Consider the following 23,013-nt stretch of genomic DNA (forward strand, 5'->3'; position numbering starts at 1 on the left):
GGTAGGACAAGTCTGCAAAGATGCTGGACTGGTATTTAAAAATACAGGATGTTGGAAAAGTCAGTTAAATTCCTGTGCCTGTGCCCTGTCATCACTCAGTCCCTTCTGTAGGGACTGAGCTAATGCCTAGAAGGCTGTGTCAAGCCTGAACTCCCATTTTGTACACACTGGGCAAACTGAGTATTCCTGAAGAGTTGACAGTCTTGAGTGACCAGTTGGACACAGAATGGTGTCCATGAAAAATGAAGGTGCACAATAAAATGAATCCTCCTTCATCCCATGGGAGGTATGTAGCAGACTTAGGAAGAATATACAAGGTGTGGGGATTCTAACTTTGTTCTTCTCAGCTGTGCTAGTCCTCACAAAATTTAAATAGACTTAATTGTGTGATGTTTGTGATGCCATGGTGATGAGCAAGTGTCACTGGAAAGTTCATCCCTGTACAAAACATTCTACCCCCTCTGAGCAGTTTCTCAGATCATTATCTTCACACATTCCTGGCAGATAATTGCAATTTTCTTTAATTCTGTCATTGAAAAATGACAGCAGCAGCAAGCCTTTCAGCAGTAGTGTAGAGTTTGAAACTGCATAAGGACTCTTTGTTCTTAAATAGAAAGCCTATATTTCCATCAGTCAATGTTCTTCTATGAAAGGCCAGAAAGATCAAGAGATGTGCCTGTTTTCCACATCTCTGATGGAAGACATGCTGATATCTCTTCCCTGCCATGGAATAACTTCCTTGGTGTGTTATTACCCTGGAGCACAAAATGTGCCCCAGATCCCTGGATAAAAACAGACTCCACCCAAGGGAAGAGTAGGGAAAAGGTTTTAGAAGAAACTTCTGAATGTGGCAGCCTCTCTCCTCTGCATGCTGAATCCCTCCAAAGAGCCCATATTACATAGACTTCATCCTGCACGTGGGGGCTGCTGGGCTTAGACATGAGGCTGGTTACATGAAATGAGAAGTGGAAATTTCCATCACTGAAAATATGGGGAAAACTGGGCTTGTAAAAGAAAGAAACACTCAATTTTAACTAATGTTAGTTAATTTGTATTTGGGCTTTCTTTTGATGGTGGTGGTGTTTTACCATATTGCTTCTATAACTACAGATTGCTCTAGGATACATTGGAGGAGAAACACCTGCACAAGGACAATTTCCCAGCATTAAATGCCTTTCTGTGGCATGCTTTCCTAACCTGTGCCAGGTCACCCTTGTAGCAGGCAGTTCCCTGGCATTCTTCACACTCACTGGCCAAAAAATCCCACAGGTTCATTTCACCTCTGGCTGACTCAGAGTGGAACAGTGGAAGGTGGTGAGCAGGGGACTCGTCATGATGGATTCCAACTCCTTTAGCTACACAGCCTTTAGAACAATGGAGAGTCCCACTGGAACAATAAACCTTGTGATTTATCTGCAGTATCTGGAGTTAAGCTAAATGTTCCTTTATTTCTAACTTCTCTGCATTAAGCTCCTTTCTTGTGAGGAAAACAGATAAATCTTGGAAAGGTAATATTGTCTTTTAGTGGACGCCCATCATTCTCCTCTCATTTTCGAATGAGAGGATAACACAATGCCATGGGTCTATTGTTACCCTGCTTCCAGCTGAGACTTTTAAATGGTAATGTTGACTGCTCCTTAATTTAGTGCACTCAGTCTTTTTTTGAAGAGCAAGTGGCAGCCGGAAGGTGTTTGAGAAGGCAGCAGTTGCTAAGGCTTGGCTGGCTGTGCCTCTAGAAAGATTCCAAAAATGTACAGGCTGTGTGTTGGTTCTGATGGAGGGAGCTTTGTCAAGGGCTGAAAAGGCAAAGTTGTAAATTCTGCCCTTCTGTTTTCATGGAAAGCAGACGTTGATAATCTGAAGCCCACACATTTGTATCACTGCCATAACTAATGACTTGCATTGATGCTCAGTCCCATTTGTTTGGTCCCAGGAAAGGAGAAAGTCCTTAATAAATCATTGAAATTGTCATTTCAAGAATGACACATTCAGCACTGGCAAAGGGTAATTATATTTTATGGGTACTTATTGACTCTGGTGCCTTCAAAGCTCTTAGCATGATGGGGAAGAGAAGTGAATGGGATTGCTCCTGGGAAGTCTTTTAAGAACAGCTGTGAATCAGAGCAGTCACTTCAGAGTCCAGGATAAACTTTGCTGAGCTCTTACAAAAGCTTCCTTTGAAAAATAAGACCCAGTGCTTTGTGTGAAAATGTCAGGTGCCACCTCATGATGTTGACTGTGTGCCAGCCAAAGCCTCTTCCCTCCCCTCTGTGAAAGGGCACTTGGATGTTTGGACTCATCTCAGTGATCTCATTTTGACCTTTGCTGGTTGTTCCTAATTTAATTCCCAGCATTCTGTGAGCATGTGGGATCAGAGTGAGTGCTAACCATGCCCAGTGTCTTCAAAGGGCTTGAGGAAGGTAATGAAAGAACTCAGTTACATGCAGCAGGTTCCCATGATGAAAAATTGCAGTCCTGAGTGTATTGTGCAGGAGGGAAATTCATTTTTGGAGAGAAATTCAATGGAAATAAACTTATTAAGATATCAGGAGAGGATTGTTCTCTGCAGTATCATTTCTAGCACTTTTTTTGCAGTCCAACTTTAAATTCTCATTTATGAGACTGTTCTGTCATTACTGAATCTCACCATCAGTGTTTTTCTCTGCTGTGTATGGGAAATTGCTATGGTAACATGAAAAAGATCAAAACAGTGGAAATGCATATAACTTAATCCAAAGTTTGCTAGTGCCTGCCTGTGAGCAACCTTTTTCTTGTATAAAATAGGATGTATATTTCCAAGACATTAGGTACTTTGCTCTCTTTTCCCCAAAAGATGCTGGCCTCCTGCATCAAGGGTACCACTGTGTCATTTAGGTCCATCTGTTCTGTAAGCAGGTTCTCTTCATACAAAAAGCAGGATGCCCTTGGCTCCAGTGGGATGTCATCATTCAGTAGGTCCTGGTCCTGTGAGCCCAGGGTAAATCTCAGACACTAGCAGAGTGTTGAGGATCCTGCTCAGGGCCTGGTGCTGGTGTTACCTCACTGGAAGACCCTACAGATGAATGTCTGTACAGAGCTTTGAAAAGTGGCAGGTCAGGTTTGTTAAGTAGTATTGATTAAAGCAACAGAGAACTTGAATTGAAGCTGTTGATTCAGCTCAGGGGAGATCTGCTGCACTGGAGTCTCTACCCAATGTACACATCTGAGCTGTCACTCTGCTGCAGGCTGCAAGTGGCCCTGCACTGTGTGGTAGTGGGGCTTGCTGCAAGAGTTCTCTCAGCCCAGCTTTTTCCTGTGTGTTCAACAGGAGTTTTGGAGTTTTGCTATTGGCTGTAATGGGAACAAGGGTGGGTGAAGAGAGAGCATCAGTGAGTATACCTGGGCACCTCAGCAGAGATCAAAATGCCCTCTGCTTCCCATTCTGACCATTGAAGTAGGCACAGCAGAAAAGGGTGAGGGTGAGGCACCCATGCTGTAAAGCAGCATTACAGCACCAGGAATTGGCAGTTCTCCTGGAACTTCTACATTCACCTCATTCTTAACAACCATTCCCCATCATGGCAGTGTGGTGTGTGCAGGGAAAAGTGGAATCATTAGGAGGGGAGAAGAGAGGAGCAGGTCAAATTTCTGGCTTCTGTTCCAGGCTCTGCTGCCATCTTGCTGCTTTTTTTTTTTGACAAGTCATTTAACTTTTTCAAGCAAAGGAAAAGGGAAAAAAAGTCTGACTAAGAACCAAACATTGTACGAGGTTTTTAGCTGAAAGGACCTGCGTGGATATGGAAAAGATAAAAGCAGCAAGGAGGGAAGAAACATTACAACTCTGGGTCTGATTTTTTCTGGAATCACTGTTTTTCCCAGTGTTAGTCTACTTATGTGAATTGGGTGCTATTTGACTTTCTTTCCGAAATATCTGTGTCTCAGTGGTAGAGAAAGGAGATGAAGAATTGGAAAAGAGGACAACTGTTGTTTTTCCTTGCTGCAGGATAGAACACCTTGGGCTCAATGTTGTCCTTCAGCTCTTGGTTGGGGTTCCTCTGGAAATGGTGCACGGAGCTGCGAGGATCAGTTTTGTGTACGTTGCAGGAGTTGTGGCAGGTAGGTGACTCCTCTGCATGCCCCAGGTGGAGGAGCAGTGAAAATGGTCTGTGCTGGCTTTGGAGTTGGAGAAATGTTTTGTGATATTTGGGATTAGGAGAGGAACATTCACTGATCTTCTGTGCATTGAAATCCTTTGCAGGGCTGGACACAGAAAATATGGTACAGCTTGACATCTATTTCTATGTAGCCATAGACTCTGTGTTTAGGAGACCTGCTAAAAATGCACCAACTGCCTGTTATTTTAAAATAGCCTTGCTTTAGATGATCTTCCTGAATATGGAGTCATGCTGGTCCTGTGGCAGTTCTTCCTCCTTTTATCCTGTCTGTCACCTTTCTACAGCCTAAGTAAGCAAAGAAGTATTTGGTTGTAGATTGTGAGCAGTGCACAGAAATCTGGAAAATTCATTTCATCATTAAGCCATGGGGTCTGATTGATTTTTAGTTTGTGCTGAATTGCTTTTATTTATGTTTGGAATTTCCAGCAGTTTGGAGGTGATGGAAGCTGTCAATAGATCAAAATCTAGTTAAAGCAGAAGGAGGGTGTGAAAACAACCAAGAACTTTACAGTGGAACTCAGTGATTGACTGCCTTTGTTCAAGATTTATAGTGTTTGTTTGGTTTTTTTCCAGCCACATAATTACTTTTTCCATAATAAGCAGATAAACCCTTTGCAGAATAGGCTGCATTGGGTACTAATAAATCCTGCATTCCAGGAGACAGTCTGTGGAAAGAATAATTGGACTAGGACACAGGATGAGGCATGGTACAAACATCAATGATATTTAATGCAGAGAAAGGAGTTAGCAGAGCAGCTCCACTGTCCCCTGGCTGTTATTTTAACAAACACTAACAAAAGTGGTGCCCAATATACAACTTCCCAGACATAGCTTTTCTACACAGAAACACCTACCAAACCCCAGGGCTTCACTGATATCTTAGCCAGCTATGAAACATCCTTTATTCTTTGTCACGTGCCAGGAGAGAGGAAAATGGGTATATTCACGCTGAGGCAATATAAAGATAACTCAGCTGCTAAATAATCAGGGATAGACAAAATGTAGTAAAATGTAAAATGTAGTTAGACCACAACTTTTATGGTTCTTTCTCATTTGTCTGGCTTTACTAAGAAGACACATTAAGAATGGAAATTGAGGCGCTCAGTGCAGTGTCTGAGGACTTAACTGCAAGTTCTTATTACTCCTTCCTTTATTTCTCATTAACTTTTTCCTTAATGGTGGTGTTTAAGAGCTGAGAAGTCTCAGGGCCATACAAGGAAGGAGGGAGCTATCAGCAGAGTTGGCTGGGAGAAGCTCAGCACTTTCTTGACCTGGAATCAGTTGGGCAATTAGCAAAGAAGTTCATTAGACTCTGTGCTACCAAGGACTCTCTCAAGATTTGCCAATATGCTTTTTCCCATTCCAAATCATCACAAAGATCTTCATTATCCCTTCCTTGTGACAGCAAATCTGCCTTTCCCTCTATCACTTAAATTATTTTTAAAGTCAGCAATGAAAGGAGCTTTGAGCAGATCCAAGCCTCCAAGTGGGATAAGAAGAAGCAATGTCTGTGTTTGGCTGTATTGTTATTAGTGGTGCCTTTATGTACTTGACCTGTCATTTTGCTGTCATGTGCCTACTGCTTCCATCCAGGTTATTTTTGACTAGTTTTACTCTGAAGTTTTACAGGTAATAGGCTGTGCTTTGATCAGAGGTCTGTGCTAAGTTACAAGTCCCTAGCTCCTTCTCCCTGTGCTAATATTTTTCTTGCCGACATGGGAGCTACTTCTTTTTATCTTCAGGTGAGAAACAAACACAGACATTTGTCTGTCTCCTGCTCCCTTGTTCCTTCAATCAGGGAATAAATGCCTTTTTGCAGGACAAGTTTAAAGACACATTGCTGCCTTGCTTGGCTGCTTTTAAAGTAGGTGCAGAGGAATCAATCAGTCACTGCCTTGACAGGACTGAGTTGGCTTCCCGAGTCAATCAGTTTCCCCCTCCTCCTCTTTCTGTATTCCTGACCTGCAGCAATTAGCACAAACAGGCCATAGCAGGGAGGTAGGGTAGGAGAGGGTGTGTTTATTTGGTGGGCAATTGTCACAAAGCCTTGTTGTTTCCCCCAGGGTCCCTGGCAGTGTCAGTGGCTGACATGAGGGCGCCGGTGGTGGGCTCCTCTGGAGGTGTGTATGCTCTTGTGTCTGCTCACCTGGCCAATATTGTGATGGTGAGTACCAGAGTGACTGTCTGACCTCAGAGTGAGCCACGTCTGGTGGCCCAAAGGGGCTGGATGTAAGGCCTGACCCAGCTGTTGGTCATTCAGAGCTTGCCCCAGCTAAGAGTCTTGTCTCAGTGGTGTGGATCTGGAATGGAATATTACCTTGCACTTGGTGGCTTGGTACCCTGATAGCTGACAGTTTGCCAGGACAACCTAAAGGTGTTGGTAATCCAAGATTTATCAGTGTTCTCCAGGCTGTCAACTCTCCATGCAATGGCTGACAAATGTTTGAAAAGCAGACTGGCTCTGCAGAAGTGGCAGACCTGTTCCTGTCTGGATGTGCTATGTAATTTTAGTGAGTATCTAAGGAAATTTAGCATTCAGTGGATTCATGTGCAGAATATTCCTTATCTCCATTTGTAAAACCCAGACTGAAGATGAACCCTGGGTGATCTAATGATGCATCTCTTTGCTGTTTCACCTCATGAAATACTTTACAAAGGTGAGCAAATACCAGCATTGTCATTCTTCTAAGGCTGGAAACAGGAGTTCATCCCCATCCCTCAGCTGGATGGTGGCAAAGCCCAGCACAGCTACCCTGGGAACTCCTCAGTTGACACTGGGCAAAAAAGGCTTTGCTGATAGAAGATTCATGTGTGTCCTGTACCAGCAATATCAGAGCAGAATAACCATAAAAATGAGGATAATGCTCCTCCTCTGGGTCTGAGTGGGAAGATAACGTGAGGTGGCTGCAGTAGAGACAGCAGATCTGTTCTATGGGTGCTGGAAGATGTGTGTGTGTGGTGGTGGTGGAGCCAAGCCTAAAAGAAAACCTTCTACTTGATGCTTGTGTGCAGTAAAGTCAGCAGGCTCCAGCTGTGAGCCACAGTGGTGCTGCTCCAGACAGCTTGGTAACAGCTGGGAAGTGAGAGATATCCTGAGCAGAATTGGTCTGCTTCACCCTCTTCAAGCTTTTCAGAGCATGAATGAGCTGAGGCTGCTGTCCAAATGAGAGAGTTGAGTGGCTGGCAGAGAGGTCAGGAGAGGAGGAGAGAGGCTACCCCTTTAGCACAGGGTTTCTGCTGGGGAATTGCACCTCTACATTCAGTTCTGAAAAGAACTGGAAAGTGTGATTTGTGTTCCCTGCACTGTGCCAAGGGAAGCAGGAGGGAGCTTCCTGTGTCTCTCAGGGTGGTAACGCAGACACAGGGTTTTTAACACCACAATTCACAGGGTTAGAAGGGGACATTGGAGGAAATTTTAGTGTGCTTTAGAGGAACAGGCTCTTCCAGAGGCATGTGGAGAGTCTTCAGCAGTCACCTTCCCTGAGTTCTTAGAACATCACAAAGTGACCTGTTGTTTCACTTCTCATTGGCCTCTGCCAAATCTATTTAGTGACTGCTACCTTAGCATCTTTATTTCTCCATTATCCACTGCCTCTCTTCTCATCTGAAATTATTTTTGCTGCCTTTCCAGTTCTGGTGGAGGGATGTTTTTGCTTTCCTTTCCCTGCCTTGTCTCTCTGTGCTCACTTGTTATCTAGATGCAATGCTCCTGCACACTGAAAGGCATTGCTGGCTGTTTGCTGCAAAGCTCAGTCTGGCACAGCTGGGGACAGCAGGCACTGTGGCAGGGAGGGTCTCTGGAATCCTCTGTTCCCTCCTGGCAACCAAAGGAAATGGAAACATTCCTGCTTGGAAAAATAAATATTATTGGAATGAAATACATAAAATAACCAACAGGGGGAAGCAATAAAGCATGTCACCCCAAGGAAAAGAGTGAGGGGAGGGATTCAAAGCAGCTACATGGCAATTAAAAGTGAAGGAGGCAGCACAGTATTAATCAGCATGAGCTCAGAGCTTTCTGGCTGGGTTAGATCTCTCTGTGGAGAGAGAAAATCAGTTACTTATTTTGTGGAGGTTGCATTTTTTGCCATCCCAGGTGCCCTTAGAGATAGTCTGAGGAGTTTACAAGCATTCTTTTTATTTCTTCAGTGTGACAAATAGGGAGCTTTTAACAAGAAACATGATTATCTTGGTATCTCAATCTGCCTTCAATAGGCAAATTTTCATTTAGTCACATAATAGTAATAATAAAATAATAATAATGTTGTCATACATCTGAATTTCTCAAAACATGATCTCTTTTCCTGCTTTAAAATTACGTGCAAGTGGAAAAGGAGGACTTTTAATATTTCTCCATTATTTCTGATTATCATTCAGAGATTTTTATTCCACTATATTGATTAACAGCCAAGCCTGAAGACAGAGGAGACTAAGTTCAGGCTTTCTTATGGCACTGTTTCCTTGATATGCTTTTATTGAAGTCTTTATTGTTTCTCTATGCTCTGCCAAAGATCTGAGCTGCAGAATTTCAGGGAGCCTGAGGCACAGAAAGTAGCATTGAAAAAGCACAGTAGGGCTTGAATGCACTGAGAAGTTGCCTGACAAGTGACAGATTTAACTGTAATATCCCTTCAGATCTGTGTGCAGCATTACTTTGTTTTCCTTGTCTCTTTTCCAGAACTGGTCAGGAATGAAGTGCCAATTCAAACTGCTGCGCATGGCTGTTGCCTTGATCTGTAGTAAGTACCATACAGTGCTTGGCACACGTGCAGCCAGTCCTGTTTTGTTTGTCCTTGTCATAATACTTCATGCTGATTCAGAGGGTTTTGACTTTGCAGCAGTTTTGGTAGGAACTTGCAGCTGGACCTTCTGGCAGCAGGAACCACATTGCTCTCCACTGCAGATTTTGGCTTTCAACACAAGCGTTTGTAAACAAGGATTTGTCATTAGCCAGCATCTGTAGCTTGTGGTGTTTGTGAAGAAGCTTAAACATCTTCTCTTTGCAGTCTCAAACATGCAATGCTTTCATAATGATAATGCTTGGGTTTCCTAGAGCATGTCCTGTCTGGGATGGCAGCAGCATTATACCCACACTGGTGAATTCTCTTCCAGCCCTATCCTCAGGGGGGCACAATATGGGAAACTAAGCTGTGTGTTCATCACAGACAACTGTCTCCAAATTCTAACTCATTTTTGTTATGCTTTTGGTATAAATTTCAGAAGGTGAATATTCCCCAACCTATGTACACTCACAAACCCAGACCACTTTCCAGCCACTGGAGAGACCTCATGTCTGTGTGCCACAACCCTGACATAGCCACAGCTTCCCTGTGCTCACCATACAAGGCAATTTGTCCCTCTCTGTCTCCTCAGGGATGCAGTGCTGCTCACAACATGGACTTAAGAAGGATAAACCTAAACAATTAACTCATTTTTTATTCTTTGTTCCAGTGAGCTTTGAATTTGGAAGAGCCGTGTGGCTGCGATTCCACCCCTCTGCTTACCCCCCCTGCCCCCACCCCAGCTTCATGGCTCACCTGGGAGGGGTGATGGTTGGAATCACCCTTGGTGTTATCATCCTGAGGAACTATGAGCAGAGACTCCAAGATCAGACTTTGTGGTGGATCTTCCTTTCTATTTACATCATTTTTGTCTTGTTTGCCATCTTCTGGAATATTTTTGCCTACAGTCTGTTGGATCTAAAGCTACCTCCCCCTCCTTGAAAACATGGGACAGAAAACTGGAGGGCAGAAGTCATCTGTCAGCTGTGTTAAATGAATGAAGATGGAGGATCTATTTTTGTATTTAACTTGGGAGGATGATTCTTCTGAACACATGAGTGTACTGGAGGAGGTGCTTAAAGATCTCATGAAAGAATGGGCTGATCAGTTTGTTCACAAATCCAGCAGGTTCTGTAACTCTGGCTGGCCATGCCCTGCAGTTTCTGCCCTGCACCTGGGCACTGACTGCTTGGGTTGTTATCACACATCAATATTTTCTATGAGATATTTGTATTTTCCAGGTCAGTGCTGGAATTATGGCCAATTGTTCAGTGAATTTCCTCTATGTTGCTGAACACTAAAAGGGAAAAAGATCAGACATTTACTAATTAGAGACTCAAATGGTACTCACAAGGCAGCTTGAGTCTGGTTTCTTTGGACACATCTGACTGTTCAGCCATACCAGTGCCACTGTCTAATTACTTGAATGGTTCCTAAGGTATTTTAGCCTCTGCTGAAACTTGTCTTGCACAACTTTCAAAGGAGTCGGCAGAACTTGATCACACAAAGTGATGGAGACTGATCTTCAACCACAGGTCAAATGAAATTGCACTATAAACATTGGGAATCTTAGAGTGTTGTGGATACCCAGCCAGAAGTGACTTTTCCTCTGCATGTTTCACTTGATTTTAATTAATTTTTCCCCCTTCCCCAGCCTGCTGTGGCTAGAGGGTGTGGCTGGATTGTTGGTTTTTTTGGGGTTTTTTTTGAGGGATGAAGAAAAGGAGTGCAAATGTTCATTTGTGGTTTTATCAGATGACAATCAGGTGCTGTTTTCTTCTCATTATTTTTCCGACCACACTGACCTAACACCTGGCCTGCAGTGAGCTCCTAGCAAGGATCTCAACTCTTCCAGCAGGTTCTTACTAGGAGCATGGGACCATGATCACCTCCAGCAGCCCAGGGTGGGAACCAGTCTTTACAGCCATACAATCCATTTGGGGCCAAGTCCACTGAAGGCAGTGGAGTTAAATGAGTTTGTATGTAGCACTGGTTTCCCAATGAAGTGGAGAGGGTGTTATTTGCTACAGTGATCATTGTGAAATGGATAAAACTGGTTTTAATATGACTTCTAAAATTTTGAGGATGCCTCCTCCTGAGGCAATGGATGCTCAGGAGCCCCACACAACAGTTTGTTGCAGTGATGCCTTTTCTGTAATGTTGGTCAAGCCCAGTTCAGGCAATCTGTGAGTGGGCTGTGGCACAGTTCACACAGTTGCCTGCACAGACTTAGGGACCACATGGGGACATCTGTAGCACAAGCAGAGCTTATAGGTACTCTTCTCTGTTAGGTGCTTGTTTTGCTTGTCACTTCAGAGAGCTGCCAAATTACAGTCCAGGAGTGTGGGTGCCCTGCTTTTCTCTGCCCTTTACCCACCTATCCAATGGTCTGGACAAAGCAGCCATAATAGTATCTCCAGACAAGCTCCTCTCTTCCTTTTTCCTATTTCCTGCTGGTGCCCAGGCACAGCCACCAGAGTCTTTCACAGCACATCCCACGGGCACCCCAGCAGTTGTGTTTGCTCTGTAGAAAAATGTCTCTGTGTTGTGGGCTTTATTCTCTCAGCTATGCTATCCATGCTGCCAGATGATACCACAAGCTAGTAGGAGCCTGTCCTTCTAGAGGGGACATCCACAAGTGCTTATCAGCTGCCCCCTTCTTTGCCTCTTATGGAAAAATAACTCTGAGTTGAGGGGTGAAATCTTCTCCTACCAGATGCACTCATAAAACTTCTGTTGCCTCAGAAGGCGGGGAGAGAAAATAAGTGTATCTGTAGCCTGGAATAATCCTTAATAATTTTTGCCACCTTTGTGCACAGAAATGGGATTTCTGAGGGCAATTGCACTTTTCTTGTTCTGCATGGCCAGTACATTGCTCATGGCCCCTCACTGAGGACCAAGAGAAAGGGATAAGGGCCAGAGCTCTGATCATTTTGGAGAAGGGATTGTTTCCCTGAGCCATTTCACCTCTGCAGTTTGGGTTCAGATCCCAGCAGTCACAAGGGTTCCTGTGGATTGTTGCAGGTGCTGGCCCAGTGAGTGTTGTAGCTGTGGATCCCCCTGGGAGCAGGCAGGAAGGAGAGTGGGAGCAAGGAGAGTTCTCACATGGTTATCAAGTAAGGAGGACATTCCTTCCCTCACCTATTGCTAAGCCTTTCTCATTACAGATGCCTTGAAAACAGAGGTGAACAGGAATGGGAGTACTCCTGAAATCTTAGGAAAGCTTTTAAAATTTTGGTAGAAAATTTCAATTGCAAAAAAGCCCTGATTATTTTGCCTATAATTTACCAGAGTGCAATGTGCACCAAGTGACTTTTATTTTTGGTTTCTCAGCTGAAAGCTACTTATTGCCCATGAGTTTCTTACCAGTAAAGGCTTCCATGCCTTTCCTGCTGCCAGTGTGTGCTCTGAGGTGAAGCAGCAAGATAAAAGTTCAAGAATCACCAGTTTCTTGATCAGTTGATCATGGCCAAAATGTCCTTACTCAGCTCAGGAGAGGGAAGGAGCTGAACAGAGTAATGCAGACAGCCTTCCTTAGTCCTTTTTCCATAGATGAGTGTAGTTTACATGAACTGGTTGAAAACAGCTCTATTTGATCTTATGACTTGCTCTTTTAAACTGTTGTTCATCTTTCTGACTTCATTTTGTGTTCCCATACCCTGCCTGAGCAAGTTTACAAACAACCCTGGGGATCAGAAAGGCCAGGCTTTAAGGCAGTGTTAGATTTATGGTAGGTGAAGGAATGAAATCCTCTCACATTCTTGTTCATCAGAGCTGAAATCTCCTCCCATACATGGAGCAGTTTGTGCACAGAGCCTGTTGTCTGCTAAGAATCAATCAGCCCATGGAACCAGAAGCAGCACAAAGTGCTTAAGCTTTTTAATTTTTTTTTAATCATTAAAATTACAGTGTGAAAATTTGCTATGTTTTTACAGAGTACTGTAAATTCCAGTTATGTTCTTTTCTAACACACCCAGGAGTGCCACGGTGCTGCAGCACCACAGAGCTAACAGCAACCAGGCTTTTCTGTTACCTCCAGATGTCCTTGAAGCTGCTGGCTCATGTTGGAGATGTAATATTCTCCATTCTGCTCATTTGTGTTTCCAATCTGTCACAGTCAGCAGCATGTTCCTGAAGGAGCATCCACTGAGGGACTGGTTTCAGTGATTTGTTGTGGTTTTATTTCAGCTACTACCAGGATTTTCTATCAGTGAGATAAAACATGAATCTCTTGAAGCTTATGACTGTGCAGTGCTGGAGCAGAAGGCAAGGACTGTCACCAGGGTAAAGGTTTGAACAGAGCACCTCGGAGCAAGTTATTTCACGCTGTGTCCTTGAGCGAGGACACAACACCTGGGGGAGAAAAGAAAAAAAGTGGGGGTGGATCTCCCGTGCGGTGAGTTCATTGCAGCAGAGGTCGGTCCGTGAGGATGAGGAGCAGTGCGGCAGGGGAGCAGCCGGCGCTGCAGGCGGGGCTGCCAGGGACACCTGCCGGCCGCGGGCAGCAGCACCGGAGCGGCCACCGGCGGGACACGGGGCTCCGCAGCCGGGGGCAGGAGGAGGAGGAAGGAGGAAGGAAGGAAGGAGAGCAGGCAGATCAAAGTGCACGGGCACTGCAATGGCACCTTTTATTCCTAGACAGGTAAAGATTAGTGTTGCACACAGCGGTAATAACACAGACCTGAGGAGGGAGAGAGTTGTGATGCAGTGGTGGGAAAGGAGGTTTCCAGAAACAATCTCTGAGTGAGGTGTAGTAGTCATAAAAATGCTGATGAATTTACTTTTGCTGAGTTTTTAAAACAACATCTTGTGTCACTGTTTCCCTGTCAGTTGATGAGGAATCTTAGCACTTACGTGGCATATTGTGCTTTTTCACTACTTGCTCCTTTGGCAGTGGGAAGTATGTTATCAACAGGGAAGGGGGAATCTAGAGAAATTGTTACTAGAAATAAAGCTCAGGGATTGTGTATCCCAACACCTTGCTGCTTCTGATGGATTATACTGCCTGTATGTTATGGAGCAGATTGGGCCCTTTCAGTTTGAACTGTGCTCTGGAGGATGGGATCTGACATGTTCAGAGCTGGTACTGACATGACAGCTGACCTCACAAGGCAGCTGCTGTTCTCTGCCAATATTTAGTCTCACAAGATGGTGGGTAGGACTTTCACACATCCTTCAGTGAGTAAAGAGCTCAAAGTCTGTTCACAAAGATTCAAGCTCAGCCCAATTGCTTTGGAACACCCATCCATTGGCTTTGCCCCAAGTGGAACTGGAGAATGGGGACATGGCAGTTCAGCACCAGCCACCTCTGGGGGCAAGCTGGGACCAGAGAGCCCAGGCCAGCACCTCTGAATATTGCTGCTCCCCTGCTCCTCTTACAGTGGTGGCTGCTCTGCAGTGCTTTGTGTGGTAGAACTCAAAGATTCCTTCTCTGATCACTGATGCCAAGAGCTGGTTATAAAGGAGTGCAGTGTATTTTGCAGTTCCATATTAAAGAATCACACCTAAGACAGAAACCAAGCTTACTTAAAGGCAAATGTATTTTAATGTCACTATTAATCATTGGCTTTTAATTGGAAAAAGCTTTCTAATATGCCAGTAGGAGTACAGAAAATTTATGTTTCAGGGTATTTACAGCACAAAGCACAAAATATTCCCTATGATTCAAGTAGCTAAAGTACCTTATTTTCAGCGAGCTTGATAGACACGTTGTCACTGACTCTCTCCTGACTCCCACAGTGTCTGTTCAGTTTGCAAATAAAGCCAGATTTATGCAGCTTTTCCTTTGCTTACACTACTAATGCTAACAACACATCCAAGTGTTAAACACAAAGCACTAAACTACATAATTTTCTGCCTTAAAATACTGAACAAATGGTACTTTCCCTGTGAAGGGCTAGTAAAGCAAAATGATATTTGCAAGGTAAGATGCTATTGTATGTTTCCAAATATTTTTGTATTGTGTACATTCTGTATATTTTTGTTGTGATGATATTATTTGAGCGCAGAATCCATTAAATTTTTTTGTGGTTTTCTTTATTTTCTGTTTAATTTCTCTTTTTTTTTTTTTAATAAAATTGAGTTGTTCTATATCACAAACTAAAAAAAACAACCAAGAAAGAACTTTCAAGGACAATTTTGTAAGTTTCTCTACAGTTAACATAGTTTTCAACAAAAGAGCCCTTGGTTTGGAGCTCTGCCATGTAATCTTCTAATAATGACATTGGTAACTCATTTTTATGTCTGTCTAACAGATAAAGGGGAGAGTGAACTGCAGCTTCATTTCTCCACAAGATCTAATGAGGATGCAGAACTGGCTTGGGACTTGTATGGAAATTCAGGTGTTGTCCCACCTTTTGGCAGCTGTCCCTTCACTGCCGTGACCTCAGAACTGCAGGGAAGTTGATGACATTTGAGTAATTTTTTTTACATTTGAGTAAATTTTTTTTACTGGGGAGGAGAGTTGTGCTCTTTTAACATCGGGCTCTACTGAGTCTTTTCAAATCTGAGAGCCAACTCGTATCTTGAATCAAAAGTGGAAACAACATCTCCAGAAAAAAGTAAACCCCCAGCAAAAGTAAACCCCCAACCAACCAAAATAAAAATCCTTCTACCAGTGTGGAAGGCAGAGGCTTATTTTGAAAAGTAAGTTGTGTTTTTGTTGGGAAATACTGGGTTAAAGTGTAATCTATAGGAATGAAGATGTATGTAGGAGCAATTCCTGTCAGATGTGCTACTCCAAAGGGAGGCAGATCCCTGCTACCATGTGTGGGACTCAGCTCTTGCTGTCAGTTCTCTTCACTGAACTGAACTTTCTGAGACACTCAAATCACTCTATTCATTAGCTGAGGACTTTCAGCATGAAGGTAAGGTGGGTTTTATCAGCTTTTGTCAATTAATACAAAAAGTGTTTCAGCCTACTAGCACCATACATTTTCTTGCTACCTATTCTTCACATCCAACTTACTTTTTTAAGCACTGAGCTCTTTCTTGTGCCCTGATCAGCCAAAAAACTGAACAACCAGTGCTCCAACTTTTTTAGAACGTACAGGAGCAACAAAAGGTGACATGTTTTATTGAGTGCTGCTGCTGTACTTACTCATGAAGGAAAACACTTGTTTCTTCTCAGAGCTCCTGCAAATGACTGAATGAGGGGTTTGTTTTCTTTCACACTACTTTTCCTCTCCAATACATTATATGCCACTATGGCTGTTAATGTCACACTTGCAGCTCCTCTGCATTGAGGGATAAATGGTTTTCAGCAGGAGACATCAAGGACCACACTCACTGACAATTTACAGGCACACTGTTGAGGATTTCAACGTGTTTTATTGTCAGCCTTATTCTAGGTTCAACATGTGGTGTCACAGGAAAGCAGCAACTCCTGCCCTCACAGAACAGAGCACCAGAACAAGTCACACTGAACAACATTAGTTACAGGCACTGTTTCAGGGGAGTTCAAACACCCTCTGCTGCAAAGGGAACCAACAGGGAATTCTGCTTGTATCAGGTTTGCAGATATTGCTCTCTTTATGAGCTTACTCAGAGATTTCATGAGTTTTTATTCCAGCTGTAGCCAAAGATTTCCTTCAGGTATTCTGCTGCCTATGTGTCCCATGATGTGGGTAAGAATCCATTGCTGATACATTGAAATGTTTTAAAGTCTGAGTAATTAATTTGGGAAGTTCATTTATTTCAAATTCTGAAAAAGTCTTAATATTAAATGTTATAAAGAAGAAACTTTTTAGTTTCTTCATGACTGGAAAACATAGCATTATTTACAGTTATGCAAAACTGTAATATAAGAACATACAAAGAAGGTCTTGATCACATCTCAGACTAAGGAAGAAGAGGATACATCAAATAGCCTGGGAATTTCAGGTACCTGTTGTGTGTGTGTATGCACACATACAGGCACATACAAACTGATCACTGCAATGGCTCAGTCTTCAGGCAGCTCTGTTTCATACAACTACCAACTTGTTTATCCAGTGGCAGCAGAACAAACCAGCAGCTTGAAAGCAGAAACCAGACACAGACTTGGTACCTAGGTTCTCTTATCTAAATTAAAATGATTATTCATTATCTAGATCTAGCTAGATGTTTGTACTTCTTTATAAAAACAAAGCAGCCAGATCTAAATTATTTTAAAGATATTTAAAATATTTAGAACAGTGACGTGCTTGCCACGTAAGGGATTTGGGTTTGGTTTTGCAATAACTATAAAAATCAAATGTCATGATTTCCTCAGAAGAGGAGCAAGTCAGTTGAAGAATCTGAAAACTCTGCAGGAGTTTGTATTATCTGATATTTACATATTAAAAAAAGCTCATAGTGCTTTGTCTAAAACCAAGAAAAGGCAGGTGAAACTGCAGCTAAGGTTTGACTTGAGCAATACTTTTAAATATAAATTAAAAATCCAGCAATAGCTGCACTGCACAGAAGAAATTAATGATTTATACATAAGATAATTTTAAGCCACTGATGTTTCTCTCATGAATTCCTCCAGGACGGTCACTACGTTCCTGGCCTCTGGCATTTCTGCATGTTCTACTTTCACAATCTTCAGCAGGATGTCTCCACTGCCACAGTTCTTTAGGAACAGGTAGCACTTGAACAAGGCGTAGTGGTTCATTTCAGCCTGGCGGATAAACCTCTTCAGGTTGTTAATGTCCTGGATAGCCTGGGAAAAGAGTAACAGAGCATTTGCTTATCCTCCTACATGGAATGAAAACACACTCTTGTGGAAAATAAAGGATAAACAGCAGGAGAAGCAAAAGCATTTCCAACAGAAATTTTGTGTTACTACTTAAGAGTAATGTAAGAGTTGAATATTGTCTTGGATGCATATTATAGCTGGAACTGTAATGATGCAAAATGTGTGGACACAACGTGATGTGTCCAACTTGTAGCATGAATTCTATTATGGCAGCTCACCTAGGAATTGTTAGCTACTGAACCCCTGCTACCAGTTACATGAGACTGTGTGTGCAAGTCTCAGATTAACAGTATTTAAAGAAAACAACAGCGACAATGAAGGTGGGTCTTACTTTAAATTTGAAAAAACACCTTTGGAGCATTCACTGAAGAAACTCTGACACTACTTTACAGCTGTTCTTGTCAACTACAGTAAGCCAGCCCTCAAATTAAGCTTCAGAGTTAGTCAGTTAACAGACATATAGACATCATAATAACCTAAAACTTTTATTCAGTGCAAAATAATATTTTGCATGTAGTATTTGCTCCCACAGTAACCCAAATATCTTCTTTAAGTCCTTAACATATATGAACAGGTACCTTCAATTTAAAGTTTTCCAAAATCTGCCGGAAGAGAAATGGATTTCCACCTTCAGCACCATTCACAAAAGCTTGCATCCAGTCCTCACAGAATCTGTTGCTTCCTGTTAAATGTGCAACAGAGAAGAGATGAGAAGAAGTAAATGAGCTCCAGATAAATATACAGCTGCATTCACCTGGTTTAATCACTCTCACATAACAAGTGATAGCAATATACCTGGGCCAGGAAATGAGTCTTAAGGAAAACCAGTACATGTGGAAAAGAAAAGCAAACACAGCTACAGTGATTGCACAAGACTGTGTTCTGATTCGTGAATCCCTTTTCCCAACATCTGTCAAAACCACAACAGGAAAAAAGTTCTGCAGATTCCCTGAATTACAAGTGTGACTTGTAAAGTCACACTGAAGTACAAATCATACTTTCATGGTCCACAAACTAAATATACTGTGGATTTTACTACCAAGCATTTTCAACCCAGAATTCCAGTGTGTAAACTACTCTCACAGGAAAACAGGGTACCTCATAGGAAAACAGAACCTAAAGGTTCTGGGCCTGTGATCTGAATATCCTCAGCTGCCTCTAATATCACAGCTCTCAGCAGCTGATGGATCCAAGGGAGCAACAGGAAGTGTTCCCTGTTGTAATCTCACCTGCATTATGCAGCTGGGGCTGAGGTCCACTACAGTCTATAACCATGGACTTGTGCTGTTCCTCTGTCATGGCAATGCACAGGGAGGTCATTGTGCCTTCCTGGACAAGTCCTTGGAGGCTGGCAGCTGCCAGGAACCTGACACAGAAAGCTCTTGTCAGCTGCTTGCTCCTTTACAGCTCCTGCACACTGAGGGGATGGTCAGACGCAATAGCCAAGTTACTCAAAGGTTCCTTGGGCTCTAAGTATCTTTACCTGCTGATGTCCTTTTCTGTTCTTTCATCTGCATTTTTGACTTCTACAGGAGTGTAACTCAGAGCCTTAAACAAAAAAAAGAAACAAAAAAAAAAAAAGGAAAAAGCTGGATGCAACTTCAGTATTACTTTTGTAGCTATATTGCAATTATGAGCAATTAATACATAATGTGGTACTTTAAAAACTGTTCTTGTCAAGGCAGTACTCTGTATTATTGCCATTACAGCTGGTTCTGCACTCAGAAGAAATTCAGCAGTTATACTCTGTTAGCTATTCCATCCAGAACCTCCTCAAACTCAGGGACTAGAGCTAGGATTACTCTCTTTTCTGTTTCCAGTGAATTACACAAGACACATACACAATAAACCATCCCTTTTCATTCAGACAATTATGGCATGGACAAACTGCTCATGCTATTTCTGATTTTCTTACTCTAATTTCAGTGTGGACAGCATTAAGTAATTTTTTTTTAAGTGACAGAAGGAATTGTTATGTGCTTCTTTAGCAATAAGCAGGGGAAAAGTGCTTGCTCTGAATTTAAAAAACAAACAAAAAAAACCCAAAAAACCCAACAAAAAGAACAAAAAATTAGGGTTTTTAATTTCCTCCTGCTGGGAAAGCAAATGAAAGAAATATTTCAAACATTTGGAGTCACTGAGATGTCTTCTGAGGGTTTTTTAGCTTTTTTTAGTGAGCCAGTTTCAAACACACTCACAGCATGTAGCAGAGAGGCAAGTTTGTCCTGGAAGAGCTGCACAACCCTCTGGATAGGGCAGATGGCATCCTCAAACCAGCTCCTCAGGTAGGGGCTAACACAGGCCTCCAAGTTTTTTTGCTGTAACACATTGAAACATTAAAACTTTAACTAAAAATCAGATTTCTACATCAAGAGAAGACTATTAATAATCTACTCAATCTCAGATAATTGGATGTTGGAACCTTCTTAATCTCAAACCACAGTGAACTAAAATAATGAGTTTGAGATTTACAGCCTCACTTTATCAGCAATGAAAGGCTCTGCATTTTAAAAAACAGCCAGAACTGTACTATTATGGTATACACTGAGTGAAAACCATGCAACAGCAGATGGGATGACAAAAAAGACTTAAAATGCAGAACTTCCACTAGAAAATTGTGACAAGAAACCCACAAACATCCTTTCTTAACATTCAGAACTGGTAAGAACTGAGGTGGACATTGATAAGTTCCTTATAGACCATCACCTTTTATTGGTTACTCTTCTCTCCAAATTTAACTGTAAGTGACCTTTAAAAGATTTATGACTGACACAAAAAGATCCCCCCTTTCTATTTTTCTTTTAACTTGTGTGGCTGATAGCACCTTAGACATTCATTGTACTACAGTGAGTCAAGTATCTCTCCCTGTGTTTCATACTGGTACTTGAAACACCTATTTTGTCTCTATAGAGTAGATCTTCCAGATAGTTTTAGCAATTAACCTGAATAAATACTAATTTTCACCACTTAAAAAAAAAAAAAGTTAGGCTTTACCTCCAAATCAAGATTCCTCTTCAGATTTTGAATGTATTTGTCCAGCTCAAGTCTGAAAGTATCTTCTTAAGGAAAATAAGATGCATCAGTTAAGACCTGTATTTTTTCCTTTCAGTATATGGCTGTTAGTGACTTCTGCAGTTACTGAAAGGTGTGCACAAACGAGTGATTTCAAGTAGGAACAGACAACATGACAAGATAATTTATACATCGTGCCCCTCTCCATACAGGTAAAGAAAATTCAAGGTAAGGATATAGTTCCAGACCTTTCTCTGAGCCACCTAAGAAACAAACCACATATTCTGGAGCATTGATGTCCGATTCCAACGTTGCCATTTCCAGAAGACTTTCTTGTTGGAAACGACAGTAGTAACACCCAACTTTACCTTCTGGTATGCTATGGGAAAAGGAAAAAAAATTACTTTCTACCACATACATCACAATAAATGAGTGCAAAAAGCAGACATACATTATTTCTGAGGTAATTTTAACAGGTAGCACTGTTGGCTCCTATGGCAGTGGTAGATGCAGCCATAGGCGCAGCTCTTAGACCTTCTCTTTTTTCTTCTGTGTGATAAGAGTTGTTTAAAAGGAAATAATCATAAACATCTGAAGTATTTTTAAAGTATTCAAACAGTAAATTATTTAAAACAGTATTTTTCTCAAAGTTACTTAAAAAAGGAAACTGCCATTGTGTAAGTCTATTATTAACAGCAACAACAGACTGGGAACATGGAATCAGGATTAAACCTAAGTGCAGCAGCAGGCAGGCAAGATGTGCCAATGTTCCTTACAGCTCTCATTTTCCAATAATTTCAAAATTTTACCTCAGCGCCACTGATGCTACATTCCCCATTCCTTCAAAGAGCGCTCCTTTAGTAAGGCGCTTAGAGATGAAACTGCGCAACTCCGTCTCTGCTTCGGCTGGCAAGTTGGTGTCCAGCAAGGAGAGGCTTTAAAAACCAGAAGAAATCGTTACCCAAAGGCAAATGTTTAGTGTCTCAGCATGTGCAGAACCTGCCTCTAGCAGGGGCTCCCTGTGATCTCTCTCTGGTATCAGCTAAGGCAGCTCTGTGACTTTTGGTCCAACGTGAGCAGTCAGTGGTTTGCCCACTGACCAGGAGTCTGGAGATGTGGTGTCAGCTCATGCTGACCTTCCCAGCAGCTACAGACAAGACACTGCCCTCTTTGTTCCTACATTTCCCCAACTGTAATACAGAGTTTATGGAAAGATGTCCTTTGAAAATTAATAAATTCTTGTTGTATGTTACCTACATGAAAAACGAAGTCAATACAGCAATATCAAGTACTAGTAGCAAAAAAAAAAAAAAGGAAAAAAAAAGAAAAAAAAAGAAGAGTTCAAACTCAAAGATGATAGCTTCTGTTTCATACATTACTTGAGCTCTATATGTGTGTCCATTCCCCAGGTATTCCAAAAGAAGTGCCATGGGGACTCCAAAATGCTTTCACAGGGAGGTTGTGTTTTGAGAGGAGTGCAGACGACCTACCAGTGATCTGACAGCAATACGGCAAAGACTTAAAGACTTCAAATCGGGGTATTCCCGTGATTGTGCCGCTCTGCAGCTCGGCTTTACCTGAAGTCCTCGGTGGAGGGTGCGTGTGCCACGGCGCCACCGGCACTGCCATCCCCGGCGGCGGCTCCCTGCTGCGCGGACCTGGAACCCGAGGGATTCCCGGAGTGAGTTTACAGCCGTGACACGCAACAGCGAACAGCGGCTGCAGCAGAGAAAAGGCACGGCCCGAGGGCGAATAAAAGCAGGAGTAGGGAATCCGTGCATTGTGGGAGGGAAAGAATCTCACCGGGGAGAAAGAGAGGGGGGAAAAAAAATAAAGGGAATTCAGGGAGCTGGGAATGGCGAAGGCCTGGGCACGGCCTCCCCGCGGGGGAACCCGGCGCCTCACCTGCGGTAGCCATAGAGGCCATGGTAGGTGCAGCCGTGCCGCTCTGGCCGCCGCTCCTCGCCCGCGCCGCCGCCCTCCTCGCTGCTCTCCAGCTCCCGCTCATCGCCGTCCGGCAGCGCCGGCAGCATCGCGATCGCGGCCCCGGCCCCGCCTGTGCCGCGGGGAGCCACCGGGCCCCGCTGCCGCCCCGCCCCGCCCGGCCCCGCCGGCTGTGCCGTGAACCCGCCCCGGGGCCCGGAGCTGGGAGGAGCCTTCGGAGCGCACGGGCCGTGTCCTCACCCCACCGAGGGCGGTACCGAGCCGTGCTGAAACCGCTCCGGCTGCCGCAGCTCCTCTGTGTAATGCACAGAAAAATGCAATACAGTCGCCGCAGTGCCTCTGTCAATACAAGTAATCCTTCAAAACTGGTCACTGACTTAACGGCAGGATCTACTCAAATCAC

General features: G+C 43.1%; 2 protein-coding genes across 4 annotated transcripts in view; one reads left to right on the plus strand and one right to left on the minus strand.

Annotated features, from left to right (window-relative positions):
- Window positions 1–14,974, plus strand: part of RHBDL3 (rhomboid like 3) — a 61,195-nt gene extending 46,221 nt beyond the window's left edge. For all 3 annotated transcript variants that reach the window (XM_054645270.2, XM_054645271.2, XM_077188415.1), the window contains 4 exons: window positions 3,983–4,095; window positions 6,218–6,318; window positions 8,833–8,893; window positions 9,606–14,974. In XM_054645270.2, coding sequence (XP_054501245.1) covers window positions 3,983–4,095; window positions 6,218–6,318; window positions 8,833–8,893; window positions 9,606–9,877 — 547 coding nt within the window. In that variant the 3' untranslated portion in view covers window positions 9,878–14,974. The remainder of the gene's footprint in view (window positions 1–3,982; window positions 4,096–6,217; window positions 6,319–8,832; window positions 8,894–9,605) is intronic.
- A 1,270-nt stretch (window positions 14,975–16,244) lies between these two features.
- C19H17orf75 (chromosome 19 C17orf75 homolog) lies at window positions 16,245–22,818 on the minus strand. The gene is made up of 10 exons (XM_054644803.2): window positions 22,572–22,818; window positions 22,244–22,324; window positions 21,476–21,601; window positions 20,905–21,045; window positions 20,649–20,706; window positions 19,853–19,972; window positions 19,138–19,202; window positions 18,884–19,020; window positions 18,233–18,336; window positions 16,245–17,618 (listed from the first exon to the last, which is right to left on the minus strand). The coding sequence occupies exons 1-10, from the start codon at window positions 22,697–22,699 to the stop codon at window positions 17,409–17,411; spliced, it is 1,170 nt and encodes a 389-aa protein (XP_054500778.2). The 5' UTR covers window positions 22,700–22,818; the 3' UTR covers window positions 16,245–17,408.
- Window positions 22,819–23,013: the final 195 nt, after the last annotated feature.

This window comes from Agelaius phoeniceus, chromosome 19, assembly GCF_051311805.1.
Source record: "Agelaius phoeniceus isolate bAgePho1 chromosome 19, bAgePho1.hap1, whole genome shotgun sequence".
NCBI classification, from domain to species: domain Eukaryota; kingdom Metazoa; phylum Chordata; class Aves; order Passeriformes; family Icteridae; genus Agelaius; species Agelaius phoeniceus.